Below are 23963 nucleotides of genomic sequence, written 5' to 3'. Positions count from 1 at the left end.
TTTTTTGTGTTGAGGGGTGAAATAAAAAAAGGGTACATTTTGTCACCGAATGCTTTTGCCAATTCACATCAGAGAGGAAATCCATTCTGTTAATCATATGTTATTTATTAGCAACTGTTACAAAGTCCTCCACAGTTTTCTTTTTACAGGATGAAAATAAAGTACAGCTGTTCTCCAAAAATACATTTGGAGTTACATTTGGTCAGTCAAGTAGACAGAAATCAAAAAGCAAATTATGTGCCTGCTGAAAAGACAATTCCACATTGCATTCTACCAGACTACCTAACAATGAATACATTTGCTTCTAGCATGTAGCTGCTGTGTAAAAATAAATTGCTCCCATTTCATATAATAAAACTTTAAATTACAAAATTCCCTGAATGCTCATTTGGGATTAAGAAAATAAATCTTAGTTTCAAATGGAGGAAAAAAGGGAGGTACTTTTTAAATAAGTAGAAAACTACAATATTTACAGTAAATGTTAACAAAAGGAAAAACGAAACGCATTTACAACCTCCCACTAACACTTTTTGGGAGGGGTCTCTGCTCAGGGGTGCTCTGCCCTCTGCGTCCTCTGCCTCCTCTGCCTCCTCTGCCTCTCAGTAAGCGGCCTGGAACTCCAAATGTTTCTATGTTCATTTTCTTCTCCTCCTCCCAGGTGGTTCTCCTGAAAATGCACAAAGAAAATATATATTGTTGAGCATGCCAACGCCTCAGGTAAAAAACAGCAGAAGTTAGATAATCACCTGGGCTTAAGGTCTGAAGAGATGTTGTCAAAGAAGCATTTGGCTTTGTCGTAGTACTTTTCTCCTCGAGTGTCCTCTTCCTCCTGCACATCCAGGTTATCCTCGGCATCCACCTTTTCGACTGCAGAAATTAAACAAAATGCAAATAACACACATTGAAATATTTGACATGTGCACTGAAAGTAATTTGACTTGTATAATTTGAAATAACCTTACCCACAACATCCTTCTTGAGATCATCTTTAAACTGAGCATTTGCAGTTTCAAAATCAAAATCAGACTCAAACTGCAAGGTGGTGGGCTTCGAGTTTTTCACCAGAAGTTGGCCTCTGCTTCGGTTCCTCGACCTCCGGTTGCCTGCACACAAGCAACAGAAAGTTCAAGAAGAAAACGAACAAAGATATTTGTAAAACTGGTTGAGTAACCATTTAGAACAGGTTCATATAGTCTTTGATATAATTCTAACAGACAGGTGAGCATAATTTGACATTTATAATAATGGGTTTAATTCATAACGCACTTCATATCCGAGTTCAGATCCCAAGTGCTACACGCATTTAGCATGGAACAAAAATAAAAACAGTACACAACACGGTAGAATGAATAAAAAGCAGTAACAATAAATAAAAGGGTAGTAATAAACAAGATAAAAGCCTAGGAAAAGGCTCTATTGAACAGATGCGTTTTGAGGCCTTTTTTAAAAGCCTCCACGGTATGTGGAGCTCTCATGTGGTCGGGGAGAGCATTCCACAGTATGGGAGCAGCCGAGCAGAAGGCCTGGTCTCCCATAGTACGGAGCTTGGTCCTGGGGGGTTTGAGGAGGTTGGTATTGCTGGAGCGAGAGGTCCGCAAGGAAGTATGAGGGGTGAGGAGTTCCTTGAGGTAGGGGCAGTTCCATGGATACACATGGTGGGTGAGGAGGGAGACCTTGTATTCAATCCTCATTTGTCTTGCCGTTCTTCCATTCTCCGATAATTCTTTCTAACTCAAAACAAAGATTGCCATTTGGCCAGACATAACAGTGTGTGCATTTCAAATGTTGATACCTTGTTTTTGCCTTTGTTTCTGGTTCTCAGCAACTTGGTCTTCGACCTTGGCTGCACTTGGCTGAGATGGTGTCCGACCTAAGGATGTAAAAATGTAATGTTTGGAACTTTTTCTTTAAAATGGAAGTAATGCAAAAAAACAAATAGATTATTTATTCCTCAAGTGGTTGCTTACTGGTGGGTACGTTCTCCTTCTGAACCTGGGCAGAGCACTGTGTTGGTTGAACAGGCGGTTTGTCCTGTGGCTGGGTAGAAGCCTTTCCCTTTTTCTGGGCCGCCCCAGCCAAAGGCACGGTCTGAACAGCCTGCTCCACCATGGGAGCTCTTCTGGCTGGGATGCCATGGAGTCCTGGTACATAAGGAGCAGGAACAAACATGGTGGAACTTGATCAACTGCTGATACATGTGAGAAACAGCCCCTATATGATTGCATAAATCTCTAACAAATGTCTAAAATATTAAAAAAAAAAAAAATCTATTGTACCTAGGCCTAGTGCTGCATTGTACTGCTGGTTCAGTAGAGACGTAGCAGCAAGCTGGTTGTAGGTGGGCATCATGTCTCTGTATGAACTCCACCTGGGATGATACACAGCCAAAGAGCTGCCCATGGATGACTAGAAAAAGAATGTATAGACAAAGTACAACTTTTTTCAACTTGCATTATAAATAAATCTTCTCTTTTGAAATTGATTTTCCCAGAGCCACTCACCTGTACAATAGCAGGGTCACGAGGCAGTCCATGGTGTTGTTTTCGAGGCTCGGATACAGTAATATCTTGAATGTCACTTCCTCTGAAGATTATGTATTCATACATTTCATCTTTGGGTGGCACTGGTCTATCTGCGCGCCGGTCCTCTGTCCCATAGGATCTAACTGTTCGGATATAAAGTCGGACAAAAGTTTGGTTTACCTCCAATATAATGTCAAGTCTACAAACATGAACAAAGTCATTATGCATTCAGTTGTGCAGAGATAATTATCGAAGACTAAAACCACATGTCGTGCAGGCCTCTGCACTTACCTTTGGCTAGCGCAACCGTGGACCGATCAATGTCGACAGACGACAATATCCCCTCATACCGTATATGCGCTTTGGATATCAAACTTATTTGACTGCCAATATATGGGGTCCCTCCTCTGGAGCTCATCTTTGCAGCAAAAATGTGAAAGTGAAAAGCAGCCTCTCAATCACAGAACATTAAACCACGACACGCATCAGACAAGATCTAATCAGCTGTGTCCGCAATTGCAGGCACCTGTGCGCTTTATAAGATTGACAGTGACGCACGCACCTCTTTGCTGATGGCCCATGCACCTGTGCGTACAAATGGGTTCGTTTGTTTAGCCACACGGCGTACACCACAATAAGTAATCAAGACGTAAGTGTGAAGGGAGTCTGCGTAGTTTGTAGCCTTAGAAAAACGGCACACCCTATTGGCATGACAAGCACAAAATGCATAAACAGTTACACTAATGTTAATTTATATTACTACATTGAAGACACAACTATGAGCAATTCGTTTATGGTTTACATCTGTACCATGTGACTTGCACGTAACAATATGTTTGGACTGAGTAAATGTCATCCATTGTTAAAAGAGAACATTTCAAATAAACCGATTCATTATTATAAATCTATGCTTTCTTCTTATTATTATTGTTATTACATTTATTTATTTGTGCACTGATCAAGATCATTATAGAATAGCCTGATTACATGTTAGAAATGTAACTGAATAAGAAATTGAAACAAATATTACATTTGAGCTATTCTATTTCCTTTTGTAGTTTAATAAATATCCCTTTCTTTACATGTCCATAGTATTTGTCATATAGGTTATCAAATTGCATTGCCCTTTGGGATTTGCATTATTTCCTGAAAAAGTAGCCAACAATTCAACAGTTTATTTGCCATGCAAAATTCCTCACAGCTATAAAAGGATGTTATAGTAAGGTTGTCATTTAGAACTGCCACATGTCTAACATATTTTATAAATTACATTGTGATTCACATTTTAACGCGTAAATGAAAGAAAGAAAAACACACTTTATTTGCATTGCATTTATCTATACGTCAGCGCAAGTCCCATGACTGCTGACAGCACTGTACAATAGGCTATTTCCTCTCTTGGAGGAGGGTGGGGCGCCCTCAAACGCCTCTTTACAACAGCTACTTCACTTGTTGGCCAAAACACTGCAGCCATCTTGCTCAGCGCATCAAGAGTGAGTAAACTCTAAAATTAGGTGTTTTGGCTTGTCGTAAACCCCGATATCCTTCTCCCAATAGTCACACGGTGCAATTCTGAAACAGAATAGCTATCGTGAAGGCAGAAAGACGCTGGCGGCAATGTAACATTTGATGAAAACATTTTCGTCTCCGGTACGATGTTGTTCCGTCTCATGCATCCCCTGGAATGACAGCTGAAGCCATTGGTACCGCCTTTTACAATGCCGAACAGCCAATCACAGCTCTCGAAAATCCCCGCACGGAGACGTTTAGTCGTTGTGCGCAGGCGCATGTCACTCGGTAAGTCCCTCACTTCTCACAAGCTCACAGGAGTGTGAAGATGGCGGTGTGGTCTGGCATGCTAGACGAGCCTTTTTCACACACAGAGGTGAATAAAGCGGTGGTTTGTCATCCCGAACAGTCTGTAGAGTCACACCTGTCGTTCTTGTGTCACAACAACCACTGTGGTAGGCACGAAGCAGCCGGTAATAACATGGCGAGCTAATGTCCAGCTGGGACTTGGTCAAGACGATTGCCAAAGCAGGTACGCTGTAAACTACTAATGTTGTTTTCCTCTTTGTCTCTCCGAGTAAACACGAAAAGCAAGCGAAGGAGCTGACTGATAAAAACAGTACATGTGAAAGAGTCTTGCCCCATCACATTCAAGAGTGTTCGTGCTGCTTTCTAAACAAGTTGAAGTGCAGGGGGTTCTCATCATATAACGAGCTCCCCATGGTTCAACTATGGATGCACCGACGCACAGCACAGACTCCAGCTCGGGACACGAACCTGGCAAAACACTTGTTGTTAGTGACGGAGTAACTTATCTCCCCAATCACCAGGGGAAAGTAGTGCATACTTTCAATGGGAGCCACACTATGGACTCTCACAATTCAGGAAGCGTGGGGGCGACAGCGACAAGTGGCACTACTAACAACAGCAGCAATGCGATATCTGTCCCTGCTTTCAACAGTGGACCGGGGGTCTCGAAAGGGCTGCTCGGTGCTGCTACAATGCACCCCTCGTCCAACAGTGTCATTCAGACGCCGCTCATGAACTCCCAGACTGCTTTGAGCCCGGCAACAACAGGAGCCACTGTGACACTCGTCAGGCCGCCTATGCAAACCACGGGGTCGGGAGCAACTTTGAATGGGAACAATAATGCGAGCCATGCTGCTGTGGTGGCCAATGCATTGGGTTACACAGGCACCATCGGGTCACACAGCCCGCTTGTGAACAATGCGTCCAGCGCAGGCTCGCACATAATCAAGGCAGAGCCCCCCACCACAATAATACAGACAGCCCCACAGCCGGCTGTCACTCCGGGGGTCGTCAGCTCTCCCCGGTTCCCCACGACAGGAGCTCCCGGTCCAGGCCTGATCCGAGCCTTCGCGCCTCAGATGTTGGCCCCCAGGCTCCAGCAGACCTCCCCGGGACAGCCCAGCGTTCATAACATCCAGCTACCCCCGGGTGAGTGAAATCAGAACTTTTTTACTGTATGTGCATTTATTTACTCCAAACTATTGTTTTCATTTCAGAGGATTGTGGACATCCACCTGGATACATCTTAATCTTCTAATACATAGACATATTGATTTGTTTCTAGAATCTGGGCTATCTATGTTGTAAATGGTGTATAGTTTTCATTTACACACTACTTCTATTACAAGTCTGTCCGTCCTTGGAAAGGGATCCCTCCTGTTGCTCTCCTGAGGTTTCTTTCATGTTTCCCCTTTAACCGTGACGTCGTGTTCATATTCTGTATAAAATGTAAAGACCCCGGAGACAAATGTAACATTCCTGATATTCGGCCATATAAATACACTATGATGAATTTGCCTGTTTAATTACCTTAAAATGAGACATGGAATGATTGTATATTGGTTAACCAACATCCAATACAGAAATCCTACTATATAAAGTAGGTTATGTGTCTGCACCAGATCCCTTAAATAACACTTTCTGTTGTGATGTATGGTTCAGGGATGGTGCTCGTACGCAGCGAGAGCGGACAGCTGCTGATGATTCCTCAGCAGGCTCTCGCCCAGATGCAGGCCCAGGCTCAGGGAGGCATGGCACCACGGACCGCCACACCAACAAGTGTACCTCCTGTTCAGGTAGGGTCACACAGTCAGAGGAAGCATTATATGACTTGCCTCATGTGCAGGCCAGCACTTCAAAGAACATGTTCAGCTTCAGTGTAAGTACAACATAGTTATGTGAGAGGTCATGTGTTGGTATTTGGAAACTTGTGAGCTGCCACCGGTGGGCTGTCGGGGGGGATGACCACCGGTGGGCTGTCGGGGGATGACCACCGGTGGGCTGTCGGGGGGATGACCACCGGTGGGCTGTCGGGGGATGACCACCGGTGGGCTGTCGGGGGGATGACCACTGGTGGGCTGTCGGGGGATGACCACCGGTGGGCTGTCGGGGGGGATGACCACTGGTGGGCTGTCGGGGGATGACCACCGGTGGGCTGTCGGGGGGGATGACCACTGGTGGGCTGTCGGGGGGGATGACCACTGGTGGGCTGTCGGGGGATGACCACCGGTGGGCTGTCGGGGGATGACCACCGGTGGGCTGTCGGGGGGGATGACCACTGGTGGGCTGTCGGGGGATGACCACTGGTGGGCTGTCGGGGGGGATGACCACCGGTGGGCTGTCGGGGGGGGATGACCACTGGTGGGCTGTCGGGGGGGATGACCACCGGTGGGCTGTCGGGGGATGACCACCGGTGGGCTGTCGGGGGATGACCACTGGTGGGCTGTCGGGGGATGACCACCGGTGGGCTGTCGGGGGATGACCACCGGTGGGCTGTCGGGGGATGACCACCCTACTTGGTGCCACAATGGTGGGAAAACCCCAGCTTAATGGCCATGATAGATGAAATATGATAATGTCGCCCTACCAGTAGAGAACATCCTGATAAAGTTCCCTCATGCGACCCTAAGATTGAGAAGACATGAAGCATTGCAGTACAGGCTGAAACACTCTTCTTTTCTTTCCATCATGCTTTGTAAAATACACAGCTTTATGTATTTAGAACTTTCAGGTTTGAGTGTTTCACTTCCTGCTTTATGCCTCGTCTCAGGCTCCTGGAAACACCATCATCAGCAGACAAGTGGCTCCCAGCACCATCATCCGCCAGGGGGGTCCGACCCCAACACCCCTCTCTGCGACCACCACTCTTCACAGACCCCCTGTCCTTCAGGTAACCCCGTGTGATGCTGTCAAATAAGTTGTTGTTTTCATTTGGCGTGTTGCACAGGGTTACGTGTGCATCACTTTGCACGAGCTGCACACGTAATGTTGGCACTTAGTTCCTTATTACTGCTTGATTATTTTATTATAGATAATGATATTACCATTTTATGTGTAGATGTCAGACTAGAAGGATCTTATGAGTGCATTTTTACTCAATGAAGAGGAGTTTCTGCATGAATGGTTTCCTGCCTTGGGCTATCGGTGACCCTGAACCTGGTTTCCTGGACCTAATAAAGAGTTCAGACCTAAAGAGTTTGTTACACGCACTGAAACATGTCAGTAGATTTGCAAATCAACAAATAAATCAATCACAAAATGATAAAATCATAATACTGGAGTGCTGACAGTTGTTCCTAATGTTTCAAACCAACACACGGAGGTCCTTTCTTGAGAAAAATAACTGAAATGCTGAGCAGGAAATCGGCACCTGCTTCCTCTGAAGGACCCGACCTTTGATGCCTGGCTCAACTTTGAAGCAACTCTAAAGCCCACACTCATCTGTGATGAATTGAAACTGGGGTTTTGAAATGTGTGAACATCCTAAATAACATGTGACGATGTTGACGTCTGTTTTCCCAGAGTTCAGTTGGGGCTACAGTAACAGGAATGACCCCCAGGACCGCCAGCCCGTCAGCTGGGAGCCAGCTTGCCCCGATATCAGTGAGCAAAGTGAGTTGAGCGATCGGAGGGAGCTGGATGTCAGGGTGTACTCTAAACAATTACAGATTGATAACAGCGGGTGAAGCAGGCAGCTAAGCATCACATTTGTAATCACAATGGAGACCTGATTGTGTTAATCACGTCTGTGTTTTTGGGCAGGAGACGATGGAGAATGTGAAGAAATGTAAGAACTTCCTGTCCACACTGATCAAGCTGGCCTCCACTGGGAAGCAGTCCACAGAGACGGCAGCGAATGTGAGAGAGCTGGTCAAAGACCTGCTGGTGAGTGAGCATCACACACACACACACACACACACGCACACGCGCACGCACACGACCTGGAACCAGTTTAATTCCAAGGAAAATAAAAACCCCTCTTATCCAACTTGTAATATTATTCCAAGGACTTTAGCCCTAATGCTAGCCTTCTCTCTCTCTCTCTCTCTCTCTCTCTCTCTCTCTCTCTCTCTCTCTCTCTCTCTCTCTCTCTCTCTCTCTCTCTCTCTCTCTCTCTCTCTCTCTCTCTCTCTCTCTCTTTCACACACACACGTCTACCTGTCAACTGCTATAATGTGTCTCACGTTTGAGGTTATTGACACAAGTAGATACATATAATTGTTTCACATTGTGTTGAGCTGCGCTGCCTTTTTACGACAGAAATCTATCATTTTGTGAGCCTGTGAGTTTCAAGCCACATTTCCATGTTACATCTTTTATATTGTTGTATGTCTTTTTAGATGGTACTGATGAGGAACCTGCGATTTAAGTTTTCCATAATTACACCGTAGTTTTATATATATGTGTTATGAGAATAAAACTTTGAATGTTGAAAACCTAAACCAGAGAAACACTTGTTTCACCAGTTTAATTACTGCAGATCAGGAGACCTCTGAGGAGGATTCTGCTGCCGCTAAAAAACAGTGCAATAAACATGAAAGGAACCCTACCAGGAGAAACTGCTGCAACGATGGAGAAGACAACAAGTCACACACTACTTCAAAACGTCTTCTTTATTGTTTCATAGAAAGCCTCCCAGTGGCAGAAAGTTCCGTATTGTCAATCAACCAGCTACAAGACCAGCTGTGATTTAACAGTGTTGTCAAAAACAAGCGTCCCCTGTACCTGCAGATGGACCGCTCTCACTCACGGCTCTTTCTGCCTTTTTGTTTCATCCCAGGAGGGCAGACTGGAGGCTGAGGAATTCACCAGCAGATTGTACAAAGAGCTCAACTCCTCCCCCCAACCCTACCTTGTGCCTTTTCTCAAGGTAAGAAAGCTTCTTTTCGGAATCCATCTTCACTGACATCCCATCCAGTAATGTTCTCGGCCCACAGGAGATAACAGACGTGTCATCTGTATGTGTGCTCTGTGTTTCTCCTGCAGAGAAGCCTCCCCGCCTTGAGGCAACTCACCCCAGACTCAGCAGCCTTCATCCGGCTGAGTCAGCTCCCGGTGCCGGCCTGTAGTATGGTCCCCTCCACCTCCCCCGTCCCCACCTCGGTGGTCCTGGGCAGCCCTTCTCCCCGCCTCATGACCCCCGTCAGCAGGCCCCAGCTCCAGACAGGCATCAGCAAACCAGGACCTGCCCCCTCACTGGTAAACTAACTAATACATGAGTCAGACTCCAATCTGCAAAGTTTATATCAAATGAGGCATCTCAAATATGTTCAACACTAAGTAATCAGGAAACTATGGTCGAATAATGACATAACCAGCGTGTGGACCTTTACACTTGCAGGTTATCCATCCTCAGCAGCAGAGAACAATGTTGAGACCTCAGGTAGCCTTAGCGACGCCCACCATGGTGGCCCACAGGAACCAGGCCCCCGGCCGCATCATGCTGGGCCAGCAGCACGCACAGCTGCAGCCAGGTGAGGACCTCAAGGGCAACACAAAGTCATGATATGTGCAGTGGACGAAGAGAACCAGCTTCTTTTTCAAATGACCCCAATGAGAACAGAGTGCGTGCCTCCTCTCGACAAAGCCTAGCGCCCTGCGTCTTTTCTCCCAGCGCTGAGCCTTCTTCTGTTGACCGCTGTCACGCTTCAAGTATTTCAACTTTCCAGAAAAGCGCTGGTGTCGTAGAGATGACATGAACAGCTTTGTTTATGGCCCAATCTGTCAGACACAAACAAACAACAAAGACCAAAAGTCCTGTTTGTTGTCGGCTGGACACCGGATGTGGCTGACATTAAATGTGTGACTTTTATCGTCCCCCTCCCCCACTATATGGCTGTCAGACTAAGCGTTGGCAAGCTCACACATATACATTTGACTTCCTGCCAGATAAATGCGCTTTGTGGACATAGGCCCTAAAACATCCAACACACATATAAAAAACGCCAGCTAATGGAAAGCTAAGGATAACACGATGTGGTAAAAGCTAATGATTGATCTTTAAAGTGTTCCCAGAGCTGGTGAAGGTGCAGCTAGTCTGAATGGCTTTGTAGACTGCAGGGTAGCTGGTGGATTCACTCCAGGTGGAACTAAAGTCTGATTCAACACTTGGTTATATTTCACATCATTCATCCACATCTGTGAAGTAACTAAAGGGATTTAATACATGTAGTGGAGGAAAAGTACACCATGTACCTCTGACTTATGTTCACTTCCAATATAAAAGTACCTCAACAATAGTAATCAATAATGTATTGAAAAGTTATTTGGCTGATTGTTTTATATCGGCTCAGACAGGTTATGTGGGAGGCCCAGTCTACGTACAGATCACTCATTTTGAAATATTAAACTTAGTTTTCTTTTCTTTAATTTTTCATCCTCGTGTAGAATGCTATCACGAAACACATATTTGGTTGTTTATAGCATAAAGAACATCTGAATTGTAATGTGAGGTAGGTAAATAATCATTTGAGTATGTGTATATAAATATGTAATTTACAACGGCTGCTTGAAAAACTGGAAAATGCACCTTGAAAAGTGCTTGAATGTGACTTTGGAAAAGGTGTAAGAGCCCTGAAGCTAATGACACGTGTCTGTGCATGCGTGTGCTGCTCCTTGGGTGACTCGGCCTATTTATTGTAATTATGTGTCTTTTCTAGTTCCTGTGAAGACGGAGGGTTCACCTTTTCCGAGGCAAGCCTCTGCTGCAGCGCTGACCCTCGCTCAGAGGAACAAGCTGAGAGAGGCGGGGGGCTTGTTCAAGTAAGAAGAGAGAAGCTGATTTCAAATCAACCCTACTGTCCATGTAGTTTAATCAAACAAGTTCTCGTATTAGCATCACTCAAATACCGTGGGGAACTTTCTTTAACTAAGTCAACGAAGGCAAGGCACGTTTATTTATATAGCATCTTCGAACACAAGGCAATTCAAAGTGCTTTACCAAATACCAAAAAACATTTAGGGCAGTAAGATAAAGTGCAGTGGAAAAACTATTATATTTGAAAACAGTTATTAAAAAGTAAAGAGAGTAAAATATAAGTACACCTAGCTCAAACAGAATTAGAGGGGTATAAATGAAAGCTATGAATCTCAGTGTCAGCATACCTTGTTACAGGTTATGTAGGAAACACATATTGCGATTCTTGAAACGCCTTCATTTCTTTACAGAGATGATGACGACATAAACGATGTGGCCTCCATGGCCGGAGTGAACCTCTCGGAGGAAAGCGCTAACATCCTAGCTACCAATTCTGGTCTAGTGGGAGCGGTGACGCGGTCCTGTAAGGACGAGGCGTTCCTGTCCTGCGCCCTCCTGCAGAGGAGGATGATGGAGATCGGTGAGGCTCTTACAACCCGAGTGGCGACGCAGCTCCTCTCCACCCAGACCCTAAAGCCCCGGATGTCTCCGTTTGTTTTCCAGGCAGGAAGTACGGTGTGACCGACCTGGGGGCCGACGTGGTGACCTTCGTCTCCCACGCTACGCAGCAGCGGCTACAGACCCTGCTGGAGAAAGTGTCCCAAGTAGCCCAGCAGAAGAGCTACTCCATAAAGGTTTGTTTGCAGCGTTATCCAAGAGACGTATAGACGTTTAAATTCACCTTTCCCCGTGGGTTCGCAGTAAACACATATTGCTGCTGCGAGGATCAAGGAATGACATTTGCCCCGGCCACGTAACATTTATTATAAACCGAAGGTGTGAATAGTCAGGGATTAAGGTTACAAGACAGACATCATATTTGCAAATGATGTCTTTATTAAAGAAGGACCATGCTTGTATTTGCAATACATTTCAGACGTGGCAGACACATTGACCTGCCACAGTGTTAGCTGATTATAAAACATCATTTCAAACCCTGTCGATGACATTCAAAGCTCATGCATGCAAACCACAGATACCTCCTATAGCTTTTTGGGGTCCACATATATGCCATAATGTCTCCTGCAATCAAGGCAAGGCGTTTCTGGGCTGAAGTATGACATTGTGACTTGTCCGTGTGTCGGCAGGAGGACGACAGTTATGAGCAGAGCAGCGATGTTCGTGCTCAGCTCAAGTTCTTTGAGCAGCTGGACCAGCAGGAGAAACAGAGGAAGGAGGAGCAGGAGAGGGAGATCCTCCTGAAGGCAGCTAAGGTACAGCTCCACTGACACACATCTACACTCAATGGTAGTCAAAGGTAATGGTGTCTCTTTGTGTCAACTAGTTTATCTGTGGATTCAGAAAGCTGGCGCCTATACTACGAACCTGGTTCAACCTAACCTGGATATGTTTGAGTTAGCCGGTTGGCCTAATCCAAAACATACGCGCTGTCGCTAAACGGTACTGCGACGCGGGTTATCAAGTGGATCGCTCAAGCCAGCCGTGTCCTATCTAGTTAGGTGCGCGTTCACATGAAAGGGGTGGTATCTGGAGCATTCGACCAATCACAAACATGGAGAAGCGCACTGACAGCACAGCGTCATACTTCCTGAATGAAAAGTGAACTTTAATACTAGTCAAAAATGAAGAAGTTAAACTTTAAACATCCATGACTTAAACACTTGATCAGGATCAAAGCCTCAGAGCTGCACCTGCAAGGTGAACACAGCTGGAAAAAGAAAAAGTGTTTGAATGCGTACATTAACAGGTTTATGATATCACTGCCCCGTCTAAAACACGATCTGACTTCAATTACATTTGTCTCGAGTGTTTCGTCAACTTATGTGTTGCTTAAAATAATACTTCTGCATACAGTATGTGGTACTGTGAGTGTTGCACGGCCAGATACGGCTCAGCTGACTCAGATAAGGAGATGTATGATACATTATGAAGTGATATGCCGCGGACTGTACTTAATGTACTCTGATCCGGTTACTTATGTTGTGGACGATATGTAAGTAAGCTTTCTTAACGCTAATGTTATAATAGTCAGATTTCTCTGAAGATGGAGGTGATATTCTATTCATGTTCACGTTCACACAGTCGGTGATATTTGCCGGCCGTCTTTCCTGCGACGGCAGTTTTTCTGTATTTCCTTTCTCCTGTAATATGACTTGATCGCTTTAAACTCCGCACACTGAGCTCTGATTGGTCAGGAGGCGGTGCTTTCACTGAGTTGAGCTCTTAGCCTGCAACCTAACCTGGTCCCGACCAGGTTAGCTGCTTAGCATATATTACCATGGAGATCTAGCCTGCTAAAAAGAGAACCAGCTTCGGATGACCGGAAAGCCGGAGTTTGCCCTGAATTTAGCCGGCTAAGCGAAAATCCTGCTTCGCAGTATACCCCCCTGGTGTCTGAATAGAGTGGACATAAATACCCTTAGAAAATGAACACGGAGGATTTAATGTTTTCACCAATAAAAGCCTTTCTGTAATGTATACCTGAATAAATAAAATATTCGAGATTTGATTTAATGCAAAATTCTCAATGCACTTAGTTGCAGTGACTCTCCATGCAGCAGGCGGTCCATTGAACACACTCTGACTGACTGCAGTTTAAATGCTGTTGTATTCTGTGTTTATTGGATGTGTTGGTTTCTCAAAGATATTCACTTCGCCAGAGGAACATTAATATTCTTTAGAGTTTTACTAAAGGCCGGCCCTGATTGATTTCAGCATTTACAGCACCAAATTAAATTCTACTAGGTATGTGACTTTATCAGGGGGTCCGCGGGGTCTTAAAAAGTATTAAAAGTGGATCAATCAATTTAGCGAAAATTAAGGCTATTAAAAAGTATTAACGGGCATTTTCCAAGGTGTTACATGTTGTAGCTTGTTTTCAATAAGTATATGAATTGTCCAAAGAGGTTGTGTTCTAGAGTCTGCCTGAATGTAATCATTGCGTAGGTGTGTAGTGTGATTCTGTGTAGTTTATTGATGGCATCCCGTTGGGTTTGACGTCATCTGAACGGGACATCGCTCGCTCACTGCTTGATAGCACGCGAAGGCCCGTTTACGCCGGTTGCTAACCAATGTCGTTATGGGCATAGACATATAAAGAGTAGACTCCGCATCGACCGCTGCTGCCTATTGGCGCTGACGAGCCGTGGGGCCGCCATCTTGGACCGGTCACCCGCTCCACTCAGTGTAATCTGTCTGGCAGGCGCAATGAAGTGTCAGCGCATTTTATCAATCATAACTCGCTGAATACAAAACTGATTTTCACGGGGGGGGGGTTTTCTGCAAACGTCATATATGTAGGCATGATACCGGACACATGATTCGGCGTATTTTAATATTCATAGTAGGCTTAACAGCAATAGAATATTCTGTATGTTATGTATGATAGGTATTTTGCAAAAGACACACGATATATAATATATACACACACACACATAAAAAAAAACACTAATGGTCTATATATGATAGAGAAGCATATTGTGTAGGCCTATACTCAGCTATTTTAATAAGTTGAAAAATGAAGAAACAATAATACATTATACATAGACAGAAGATATCAGTAAAAATGAATATCTGTCATAAAAAATGAAAATGTACTTCTACATCTATATAAAAAATGTAAATGTTCAAGTTAAACACAAGAACATGACACCACCCCGCCCAAACCATATTTACACAAAGTTGCTCATGACACCCGAATGCCCCGTGCATGCGGCTCCTCCAAAGCATGACTGAGAGCCTCTTTCTCATATCTTTGTCTTTGGGAAACCATCAAAATAAAAACGGGAGATTTGAGAGTCAACACAAAAACATTTTAAGAAGGAGGTCAAGCTTATTTTCTTCCTAGATAGATTAGATTAGATTTTAGATTTAGATTAGGACCCTTTGTGTTTCAGGTGACAAAGACTTCGTCAGGTAATATGCAATGGGAGCCTTCCAATGTCCGTGTAGGCCAACCACCATGAACACAAGAGCCTCAGTAGCAGCATCGGTCTCATTGTTTCCATCACCCATGTCTACAAAAGCCAGACATTGACTGGTTATGTGGATTATATTGCACATGTTTTCTGATGGCCATGTCATCCAACATGAGTGAAACACATCCATATTTAGCCTGGTCGTCCTGGCATCTTCTCTCCAGCATATCCAGCATCATCTTGTTCAGGCCAGGCTTGCCATCCACCGAACACAGCCACCTGTAAAAAAATTGAGAAGTAGCTATTTAACGTACTTGCAACCGTAATTTCTAAAAATGAAATTGAACAACATTAAGACTACCTTTTTTTTTTTAGTCTCTCTGAGGTATTTGTATGCCTTTGGACCATGTAGATGGAGTGTGAGGGCACATTCTCTGTGGTCCTTGGAGTACTCATGGCCCTGCTTTGCCTTCAAGTCTATTTGAAGATCTGAAATTGTATGAGAAAAAATTAATAAGTCCCCTTCATATAATAACAAAGGAGTTTAATAAAGAGTGTAAGAGTAAGATGTACATGAATCTCAAAGTGCTACTTTCATCTTCCCTGAGTAGAAATCAAGCCTCTTTGAGTTCTTCATTAATGAGGTTCTTTTCCCTCAAATCCCCCAAAAGAGTCCTCACTGTGGTCTCATTCTTCCTCTCTCGCTCGAGACTCTCCACTCTTGCTAAAGCTTCATTGAGTCTGGCCTTAAGAGCAGTAGGAGAAGCAGGCGAGACATAGCTATGATCCCAGTAGAAAGAGGGATGAACATGGTTTGAGTGATGTTTCACTTCACACACAACACTTTGACACAACTAGAGTATGGCCCACATTCTTTCTTATAGTCATCACCTGTCAAAGCCACTGCCAGCATCGTGTGTGTGTGTGTGTGTGTGTGTGTGTGTGTGTGTGTGTGTGTGTGTGTGTGTGTGTGTGTGTGTGTGTGTGTGTGTGTGTGTGTGTGTGTGTGTGGAATGCATGTTCAACATGTCTTCAATTGTGTGTGTATGTGTTTATTTGTGAGTGTGTTTAATATGAGTGGCAGCAAACAAGAGAGATTTGACTTTGTCTAGGACCATTATGATATGATGTTGAAAATAGAAATACTCACATCATTAGGCTGAGGTTGTGAGTGTGAGGTTGAAGCTTCTGGGTCGTCCTGAGGGGCCACAGACAGGCTCTCTTCAGCTTTTCTGGAAGTAGACGTAGTCCTGCCCTTTTCTGGCTAAAATGAAAAAGCAGAATACCACACACACACACACACACACACACACACACACACACACACACACACACACACACACACACACACACACACACACACACACACACACACACACACACACACACACACACACACACACACACACACACACGTCACCCTGCCCTGTTATTGATAATAGAATATTTACATTTATGAATGCTAATAACCGTATGATGATACACCTACTGTTTGGAGGTGAACCGGGAAGCTGAAGATGGAGGGAATAACACCATCTCTGAGTCGGACAATCTGTCCTGTCCTGTCAAACTCGTCCTGCTTACAATGCTCACTGCAAATCACGGATGACTCGCTTGCAGTGAACCCTTCCCTCCTCAAAGCAACTTCCCACTTCTTTCTCATATCTTTGTCTTTGGGAAACCTTCAAAATAAAAACGGGAGATTTGAGAGTCAACACAAAAACATTTTAAGAAGGAGGTCAAGCTTATTTTCTTCCTTCTTCTTCCTAGATAGATTAGATTTTACTGTATTCATCCCACAACGGGGACATTCACTTGTTACAGCAGCGATTTATAAAGTCTCAGTTGGCCATGAACATAATGTTTGCTGGCTACGATTTCGCTGGCGGACATCAATACAGTACAATAATATTCTATTTACAAAATACAACCAATTATAATGTTGAATCTTACTTGTGAAAAGTAATCCCCCGACCCCTGTTCGCAATCGTCCGCCGATTTGCACAGCAATATGCTGCACAGTGCTCTGGCATCTTGAAACCTCTGCTGTCTATGGGTAGAATGTCTGTAGGATGACCGGTCCAAGATGGCGGCCGTATTTCTTGCGCCCCAGCAGCCAATGCGGCGTCTACTCTTTATATGTCTATGGTTATGGGGAAATGCAAGTTAGCGTCCAAATGGTTGGAAGATAAGGAGGAAGGACAACCAATACTGTATATACCGTATTTTTCGGACTATAAGCCGCGACTTTTTCCTCCATTTGTTTTATACAGCTAACGGCCACTAGGGAACCTCCTAAATCTATGGATTGTACAGGTAAAATTAACCACCTTTAACTCTACGGGCTCTATGACCGGTCCGCGCCCGGCACCTTTAACTGGCGGGAAAAGCTGGAGGCCGGAAAAGAGTGAGACAGGTCGCGCGCCAAAGTAAAAGTGGAACCGAGAGACAGAACGAGAGCAAGACAGACGGACAATTTAGCTGCTGCGGCTTATATGCAGGTGCGCTTTATAGTCCGAAAAGTACGGTAGTCAATGTGAGGTAAAGTGTGTCGCCAATGTAACCGGTTAAAACTCATAGTGGCGATGAGGTCTTAAAATGTACGGAAAGGGTCTTAAAAAAGGTCTTGAAAGGTCTTACATGTGACTTCAGGATTCCTGCATACACCCTGATTAGGAATGAATAATATTTTACACATTTAAATATAGTTATTGATGGATATGTGAATTTTCTAGAAACTTGAACTCACAAGTCGTTGATGTAGATTCTGCAAAATTAGAAAGTATTTCATTGAGTTCTAGCTAATGGGCAAACACCTGCAATGTCCCCCTGACCTCTGACCCCGTTTGACCTGGGATTCGGCCTGTCTCCTGCCCAACAGTGATCAATGCTGTCTTTCTTTGGCCTTTCAGTCTCGAGCTCGGCAAGAGGACCCCGAGCAGCTGCTTCTGAAACAGAAGGCGAAAGAGGTAGGATGAGAGGACGAGGATTGAGTGTCTGTTGTATGTTTCCGCACGGTATGCTTGATACCCGTGTTGCCGTGTGTTTTTCCCAGATGCAGCAGCAGGAGCTGGCTCAGGTGAGGCAGAGGGAGGCCAACCTGACGGCTCTCGCTGCCATCGGACCGAGGAAGAAGAGGAAGCTCCTGGACTCTCAGTCGTCCTCAGCTGCAGCCGAGGTAACGCTACGTGCCGTACAGATGGGCTCACAGCTGATCAAAGCCCCTGTCATGGAGTCACCTTACACCTTTGGCATCTTCCTTAACAACCGTTGTCATCCTCACCCGACAACAGTTTTATCGGCTATTTCATATATTCATCTTACTCTTGCTCTTTAGATTTATTAACATATTTCACATTTGAGTCGTTTTATCCTTCATAGTTTTAGTTATGACAAATTAAAATGATTTAGTGGACAAAGTCCTTACCCTTTATTGCTGAATCAAATGTTTGAGTTCAGTTTAATTAAGTCTCTTTATTCGAGCCGAATAAAAAAAAGTTGTTATTTTATTCGAACTTATTTCAGATCATTTGTTATTATTTTATAATTACTTTGAATCTGGCTTTGCTCCTGACTAGTTAGTCATATAGTGCACGCAGTGGTTAGTGGTTAGTTAGTCGTTAGTTAGTCGTTAGTCAACGTTCACTAATTTACCAAAATATGATGAATAAAATAATCCTGACCCAAATTATAAGCTATGTTTTAGTCTTTTTCCGTCAAAGACATTGCATGTTGATACCGTCACGGTTAGTGTTTGATACTGTCGCCCGCTCGTCGTCACAGTCTTGGGGAACGTATTTCTTCACACTCATTGTTAACAGAATCCACGCTGCGCTGCAGAGAACCTCTCTTTATGATACTTAGTATAACCTGGAGACTGATTGGAGAGCAACGTATGAGTCGAGCTTTAAAGAAGACACCAGCTCTGTGGATGTAAAACTCTGGTTATAGAAACGGCTAATGTTGGCGCTAACAGTCAGTTATCTCCTCCGCCAGACGAGCTGGCGCTGACTGAGACCTGTCACCGCGCACCTCGCATATCTGGGAAATAAAATAATGAAGCCACTTGTTGCTTCTGGCAGAGCATGTCAGTCGACTCTCCTTATCACACCAGCCACACTCATTTAGCACGGTCCTCCTAACGTCACACACCTTACCTCTCGGAGAACAGCTGCCGCTCGGAGCCTCTGCTCATCACTGGCATTGATTCAGTTAATTGATTTCTCCTCTGACCTCAGCCCTCCGTCTGTGCTAGATTTGAATAGCCATGGGGATAGTTGTTTTTTATATATATACGCTATATACTCCGTGCTTTGGGTTATGCTCTGATTAGTGGGGGGGGGGTTCTCTCCACATTCAATAGTTTACTGTTGTTTTGAGTCACTGGGGAGCAGCAGCAGCAGCAGAGCCTGTTCTGTGTAAGAGTGTATAACCGTTTGCTGACGGAAAATAGCCCGGCATTATAAAGGTTGCAGTCATTTAGAGTTTGTGTTTGTTCCTTTTTTATAATATTTATTGGAAAAACAGATGTCGCAGAGTTTTGTGTTCTGTCCAATTTGCTGTAGCATTGAATGGTTGTTCCTAACAACAGGGAATAACACTTGAACAAAACACGATGGTATTTGTGTGTAAGCAACAGAGGCCATGACGGCAGCGCTTTCTGACTAACCGGCAAAGAGGCTGCAAAGAGGCATTTAGAGGCTTTATAGGGACTCACTGCATGCATCAGGGGAGAGATTAGACACTATGACTTCATCCAACGTTTCCCTAACAGACCACACACACACACACACACACACACACACACACACACTAGTTTGAATCTGAATAGTTTGTAGACACATATCGACAGACAGATATATACACACACACACACACACACACACACTAGTTTGAATCTGAATAGTTTGTAGACACATATCGACAGACAGACAGACACACACACGCACACACACACACCACACACACTAGTTTGAATCTGAATAGTTTGTAGACACATATCGACAGACAGACAGACAGACACACACACACACACCACACACACTAGTTTGAATCTGAATAGTTCGTAGACACATATCGACAGACAGATACACACACACACACACACACACACACACTAGTTTGAATCTGAATAGTTTGTAGACACATATCGACAGACAGATATACACACACACACACACACACGTTTGAATCTGAATAGTTCGTAGACACATATCGACAGACAGATACACACACACACACACACACACACACTCCCATTCATACCAAATGGCTCTCTATTTCAACAATTGTTCCCTGTAGTTTCAGCCAAACCTCTCTGCTAGTTTTATTGCACTCGATTGCAGTATGAAGTTGATATTTTATTAATCAAATGGTACGCTTCTATTTAGTTGAGTTCCTTCTAAAGCTTTCTACATACTGCCTTGACACCTGCAGAAGTAGGGCTACCACCTGGGGTTCTAATAAATAGTGATAACAGACTGCACTTCCTTGGCCTAAGTGTACAACAGGAGGGAAGACATGATGGTGCCTTAAACTCGGACACCATGCTGCTCCTTGTGGCTCAACATATTTCATACAAAATATTGTGTTTCTATAACTTTTAAAAGTGTAAAAGAAGTCTGAAGGTGCAGGGCATGCATGGTCAAACTCGTGAGATAAAAATGTTTGTGGCAACTCATCGGGCTGTGAAAAAAGACAAACATTACTGACCCCCCACCCTAAACCTGAACCTCCCCCCTCTCTCTCTCCTCCCCAGGGGTCCGGGTCAGGTCCCTCCCTCTCCGGCGGGGCTTCGGGCTCCAGGCCGACGCGGCAGCGAATCACACGCGTCAATCTCAGGGACCTGCTGTTCTGTTTGGAGAACGAGAGATTTTCCAGTCACTCCCATTTCCTCTACAAGGGCTTTCTCAAATAGACTGGGTGTCAGGGGGGAGAGGGGGGAGAGATCAACCGCTCCCTCCACGCAGAGAGACTCTTTTTAAAGGAGGAGGGCAGAGGTTCTCCAGATAAACCTGATCATCTGATGGACAGAAGCAGCCACGTTGGATGGCCCCTCTCCTCAAATAATGATCAGAGAAATGGACAAATGCTAATTACTGTTCAAGAAAGTGCAAAGATGGATGTGTGTTACGAGAGGGTTTATGAATGAACACTTTTCAGTTATGCACAGGACAGTAACGTTTATAATCAGATGATTAGCAATGGACATCGACACATTTGTTTTTAATAGACAACACATTTTTATTGAATATTGATTGTAGATGTTTTCTTTTTAACTGAATTAGTTTGAACTCCGAACTGTGTAACCTACTGAGTTGCCTTCCTAACTATGAATAAGCCATATAGCCATCGCAAAGCAATTAACCCTGCTGTCACTCACGAAGCAGTAGTCATCTCCAGTAGGCTACTTGATTTTATTGTCAGCATATTTATTTACTAAACTCAAGCTTAAATCAATGTTTAGTTATTTATTTTGATTTCATGTGAAGCTTCAGTCGTTTCATGTAGTTTAAATGCAATGTGCTTAGGATATGTTTCAAATCAACGTAGACATTGTAGTTTGGTGAATAGATTTTAGTGCGTGAAGAAGAGGTTTATTCTTCATATTTTCATGTTTTAAATCGTTCATTTAAAATCCTTTGATTTCTAAATAGATGGCTTTTAAACCCTTATTATATACCAAACTTGCATCTACCTGAAAGCGATCTCTATTTTTGTAGCTGCCCACCAACACACATTTGTACTTTCAATATTGACTGACGGTGTCCTCCGACTCAGCAAGGTGCAGTTTCCTTCTGTATATTTGTAAATGTTACACCTACAGTTTTACACATGGTTTTGTATAGAGTTGAGAATTTAACCACCCAGAATAAAGAAAAACACATTTTCTCTATTAAAATGTTTGAATAAATAATGATTTTACAATAACTGGTTGAGGTTTGTTTGTTGTAGGCCACCAGGGGGCAGCATTGCATTAATATAACAGTGTGTGTGCTGCGTGAGACACTGAGGCTTTGCACATGAATAACACCTTTAAGTCCTTCTCTCTCTACCTGTTCACAGATAATTATTCCTAATCCTCTAACATCTGTAACACCACATGTAGTACACACTGTGTTTACAGGCATCTATTAACCACAACTCCCACACTGCTAACACTGAAACTGGAATAACACACTCACACACAGTCTGCTACCAGTCTGTGCTCTTCCTCTCTGGGCTGTCTTGTTTCAGCCCGTCTCCATTATCAGCCCAACACACGCTGCATTAGCAACAGCTGCAACATCAGCTGCTAACAGGCACCACGACCACGGGCTGGAAACAATCAGGCCCAACCGCCTGCGGGACGGCTGCCTGATGATAGGGAGCAGCTTTGATATCGGCATTAACCAAAGAGCAACAATAAGTGAATATTTAGAGGGGTTGTGATGAGCCACAATTTCATTTTCTGTAATGAACGTGCATCTGGGAGCCACTAGATGGCAATTCACCCCCATTACTAGATGATGTGTACTGAACAGCAGCTTGTTCTTTATGGTGAATATTACCTTGTTGCACAGTGGCGGATTTAGGATTGTAGGAGATCCGGGGCTTAGCCCAGGAGTCGGTGGGGGGGCAGGGGTACAGTGCTATTTTTTATAAGTGGGCGGTGGACCGAACATCCTTTGGGGGGTCGTCGCCTCCTCTCGGGGGGTCCGGGGGTTTGCTCCCCCGGGAAGATTTTTTTTTAAATATTGAAGTTGAAAGCATCAATCTGGTGCACTTTGAGAGCAACATTAACCCTACCTTAATAACACCTTAAAGCGGACAAAAGGCACTGGAGAACACTCATTAACACCCTTTAATGAAGCAAACTAATGCCTTAACTCACTCAAATAGTCGTTTACTTATTAAGGTGAAACGAATGTGCGTAGAGTTTTAAAGGATGCGGATAGTCTCACCTTGATTCTGGCGCATTGCTTATCGTTTTATAGATCTATTCTCATCCACCATCTTTGTTTGTGACGTAAAGAGTGTAAGAGTCACGTTTCTGAATTAAAGTAAAACTGTACATTTAAATTAAAAGTAGACTGAGGTATGAAGGGTTAACGTTACATTTTAGGATAATTTTTAGTCATGTTCTGTATACATACTAACATATAAGGGCATACTTAGTGTGGTTACTCCATGTTTACTAGCTATAACATTAACGTTACATCACTCTTTTTCACTTCTTACTCAGTCAGCCAGAGCGCAGATATCACCATTAGATTAACAAACATGAAACATCATCCATTTCTTCACTGCTGGTGATGACATTGTTGTCAGCTGCTGCTGCTGCTGCTGCTGCTGCAGCTTGTGGTGCCTGCTTCGATGACAATAACTTTCTAATATCCATAACTGTAGGCTATAGGCTATTAGCTTAAAGGGGAAAGGAAACACCAATTACAGTTATAATATTCCGGTAGTTTATTCATTTTACAATGGATATTGATCGTAATATTTATTGTATCTGATATTACTCGCCAAAAGAAAATTAATTATCCGCCGGCCGGGTGGGGAATTCCGGGACCAGGCCGCCGCCATTAGGGGAGTCCCACATGGTGACGTCACTGGATGGGTCTTCGCTCCGGGTATCCATACACAACGTAGCAGATATGGCAGCGATGGAGGAATTTTGCAATGAGATCGACGTTTTGAACGATGCATTTGACTATTCGTCGGGAGATGACATTGATGTGGAAGCATGTACAGTTACCAGGCATCCCATGGCCTATGTTTATGAACCGATTCGGTCGAATAGAGTGGCATACGATCCGGAAAAAAACCACAAAAAAACCCACAATG

The 23963-nt window shown here is 44.1% G+C and overlaps 2 protein-coding genes across 2 annotated transcripts; one reads left to right on the top strand and one right to left on the bottom strand.

The window, feature by feature from the left end:
* Positions 1–84: 84 nt before the first annotated feature.
* On the bottom strand, positions 85–3343 carry LOC117446654 (protein LSM14 homolog B-B-like). The gene is made up of 8 exons (XM_034082969.2): positions 2814–3343; positions 2502–2665; positions 2277–2406; positions 1968–2141; positions 1793–1870; positions 963–1103; positions 747–867; positions 85–667 (listed from the first exon to the last, which is right to left on the bottom strand). The coding sequence occupies exons 1-8, from the start codon at positions 2938–2940 to the stop codon at positions 508–510; spliced, it is 1095 nt and encodes a 364-aa protein (XP_033938860.1). The 5' UTR covers positions 2941–3343; the 3' UTR covers positions 85–507.
* A 362-nt stretch (positions 3344–3705) lies between these two features.
* taf4a (TAF4A RNA polymerase II, TATA box binding protein (TBP)-associated factor) lies at positions 3706–22048 on the top strand. Its single transcript, XM_034082967.2, has 15 exons — positions 3706–5489; positions 6003–6136; positions 7111–7230; positions 7863–7952; positions 8103–8225; positions 9121–9210; positions 9327–9539; positions 9682–9814; positions 11000–11102; positions 11508–11677; positions 11761–11891; positions 12345–12470; positions 18047–18103; positions 18190–18312; positions 20893–22048. Exons 1-15 carry the CDS (start codon positions 4763–4765, stop codon positions 21049–21051), a joined length of 2499 nt encoding a protein of 832 aa, XP_033938858.1. The 5' UTR covers positions 3706–4762; the 3' UTR covers positions 21052–22048.
* The last annotated feature ends 1915 nt before the right edge of the window (positions 22049–23963 follow it).

The sequence above is a fragment of the Pseudochaenichthys georgianus genome, chromosome 5, assembly GCF_902827115.2.
Source record: "Pseudochaenichthys georgianus chromosome 5, fPseGeo1.2, whole genome shotgun sequence".
Taxonomy (NCBI): domain Eukaryota; kingdom Metazoa; phylum Chordata; class Actinopteri; order Perciformes; family Channichthyidae; genus Pseudochaenichthys; species Pseudochaenichthys georgianus.
The sequence above is the reverse complement of the archived record's forward strand: the minus strand, read 5'-3'. Positions and strand labels throughout refer to the sequence as shown.

What these genes read in the sequence shown, in the direction of transcription:
- taf4a (XM_034082967.2), top strand. Translation starts at nt 4,763, where the DNA reads ATGGATGCACCGACGCACAGCACAGACTCCAGCTCGGGACACGAACCT. An exon ending in GCACGCACAGCTGCAGCCAG is followed by an intron (nt 9,815 to 10,999) that starts GTGAGGACCTCA and finishes TGTCTTTTCTAG; the next exon opens with TTCCTGTGAAGACGGAGGGT. An exon ending in AGAAGAGCTACTCCATAAAG is followed by an intron (nt 11,892 to 12,344) that starts GTTTGTTTGCAG and finishes GTGTGTCGGCAG; the next exon opens with GAGGACGACAGTTATGAGCA.
- LOC117446654 (XM_034082969.2), bottom strand. Translation starts at nt 2,940, where the DNA reads ATGAGCTCCAGAGGAGGGACCCCATATATTGGCAGTCAAATAAGTTTG. An exon ending in CACGGTTGCGCTAGCCAAAG is followed by an intron (nt 2,666 to 2,813) that starts GTAAGTGCAGAG and finishes ATATCCGAACAG; the next exon opens with TTAGATCCTATGGGACAGAG. An exon ending in GAAGGAGAACGTACCCACCA is followed by an intron (nt 1,871 to 1,967) that starts GTAAGCAACCAC and finishes TTACATCCTTAG; the next exon opens with GTCGGACACCATCTCAGCCA.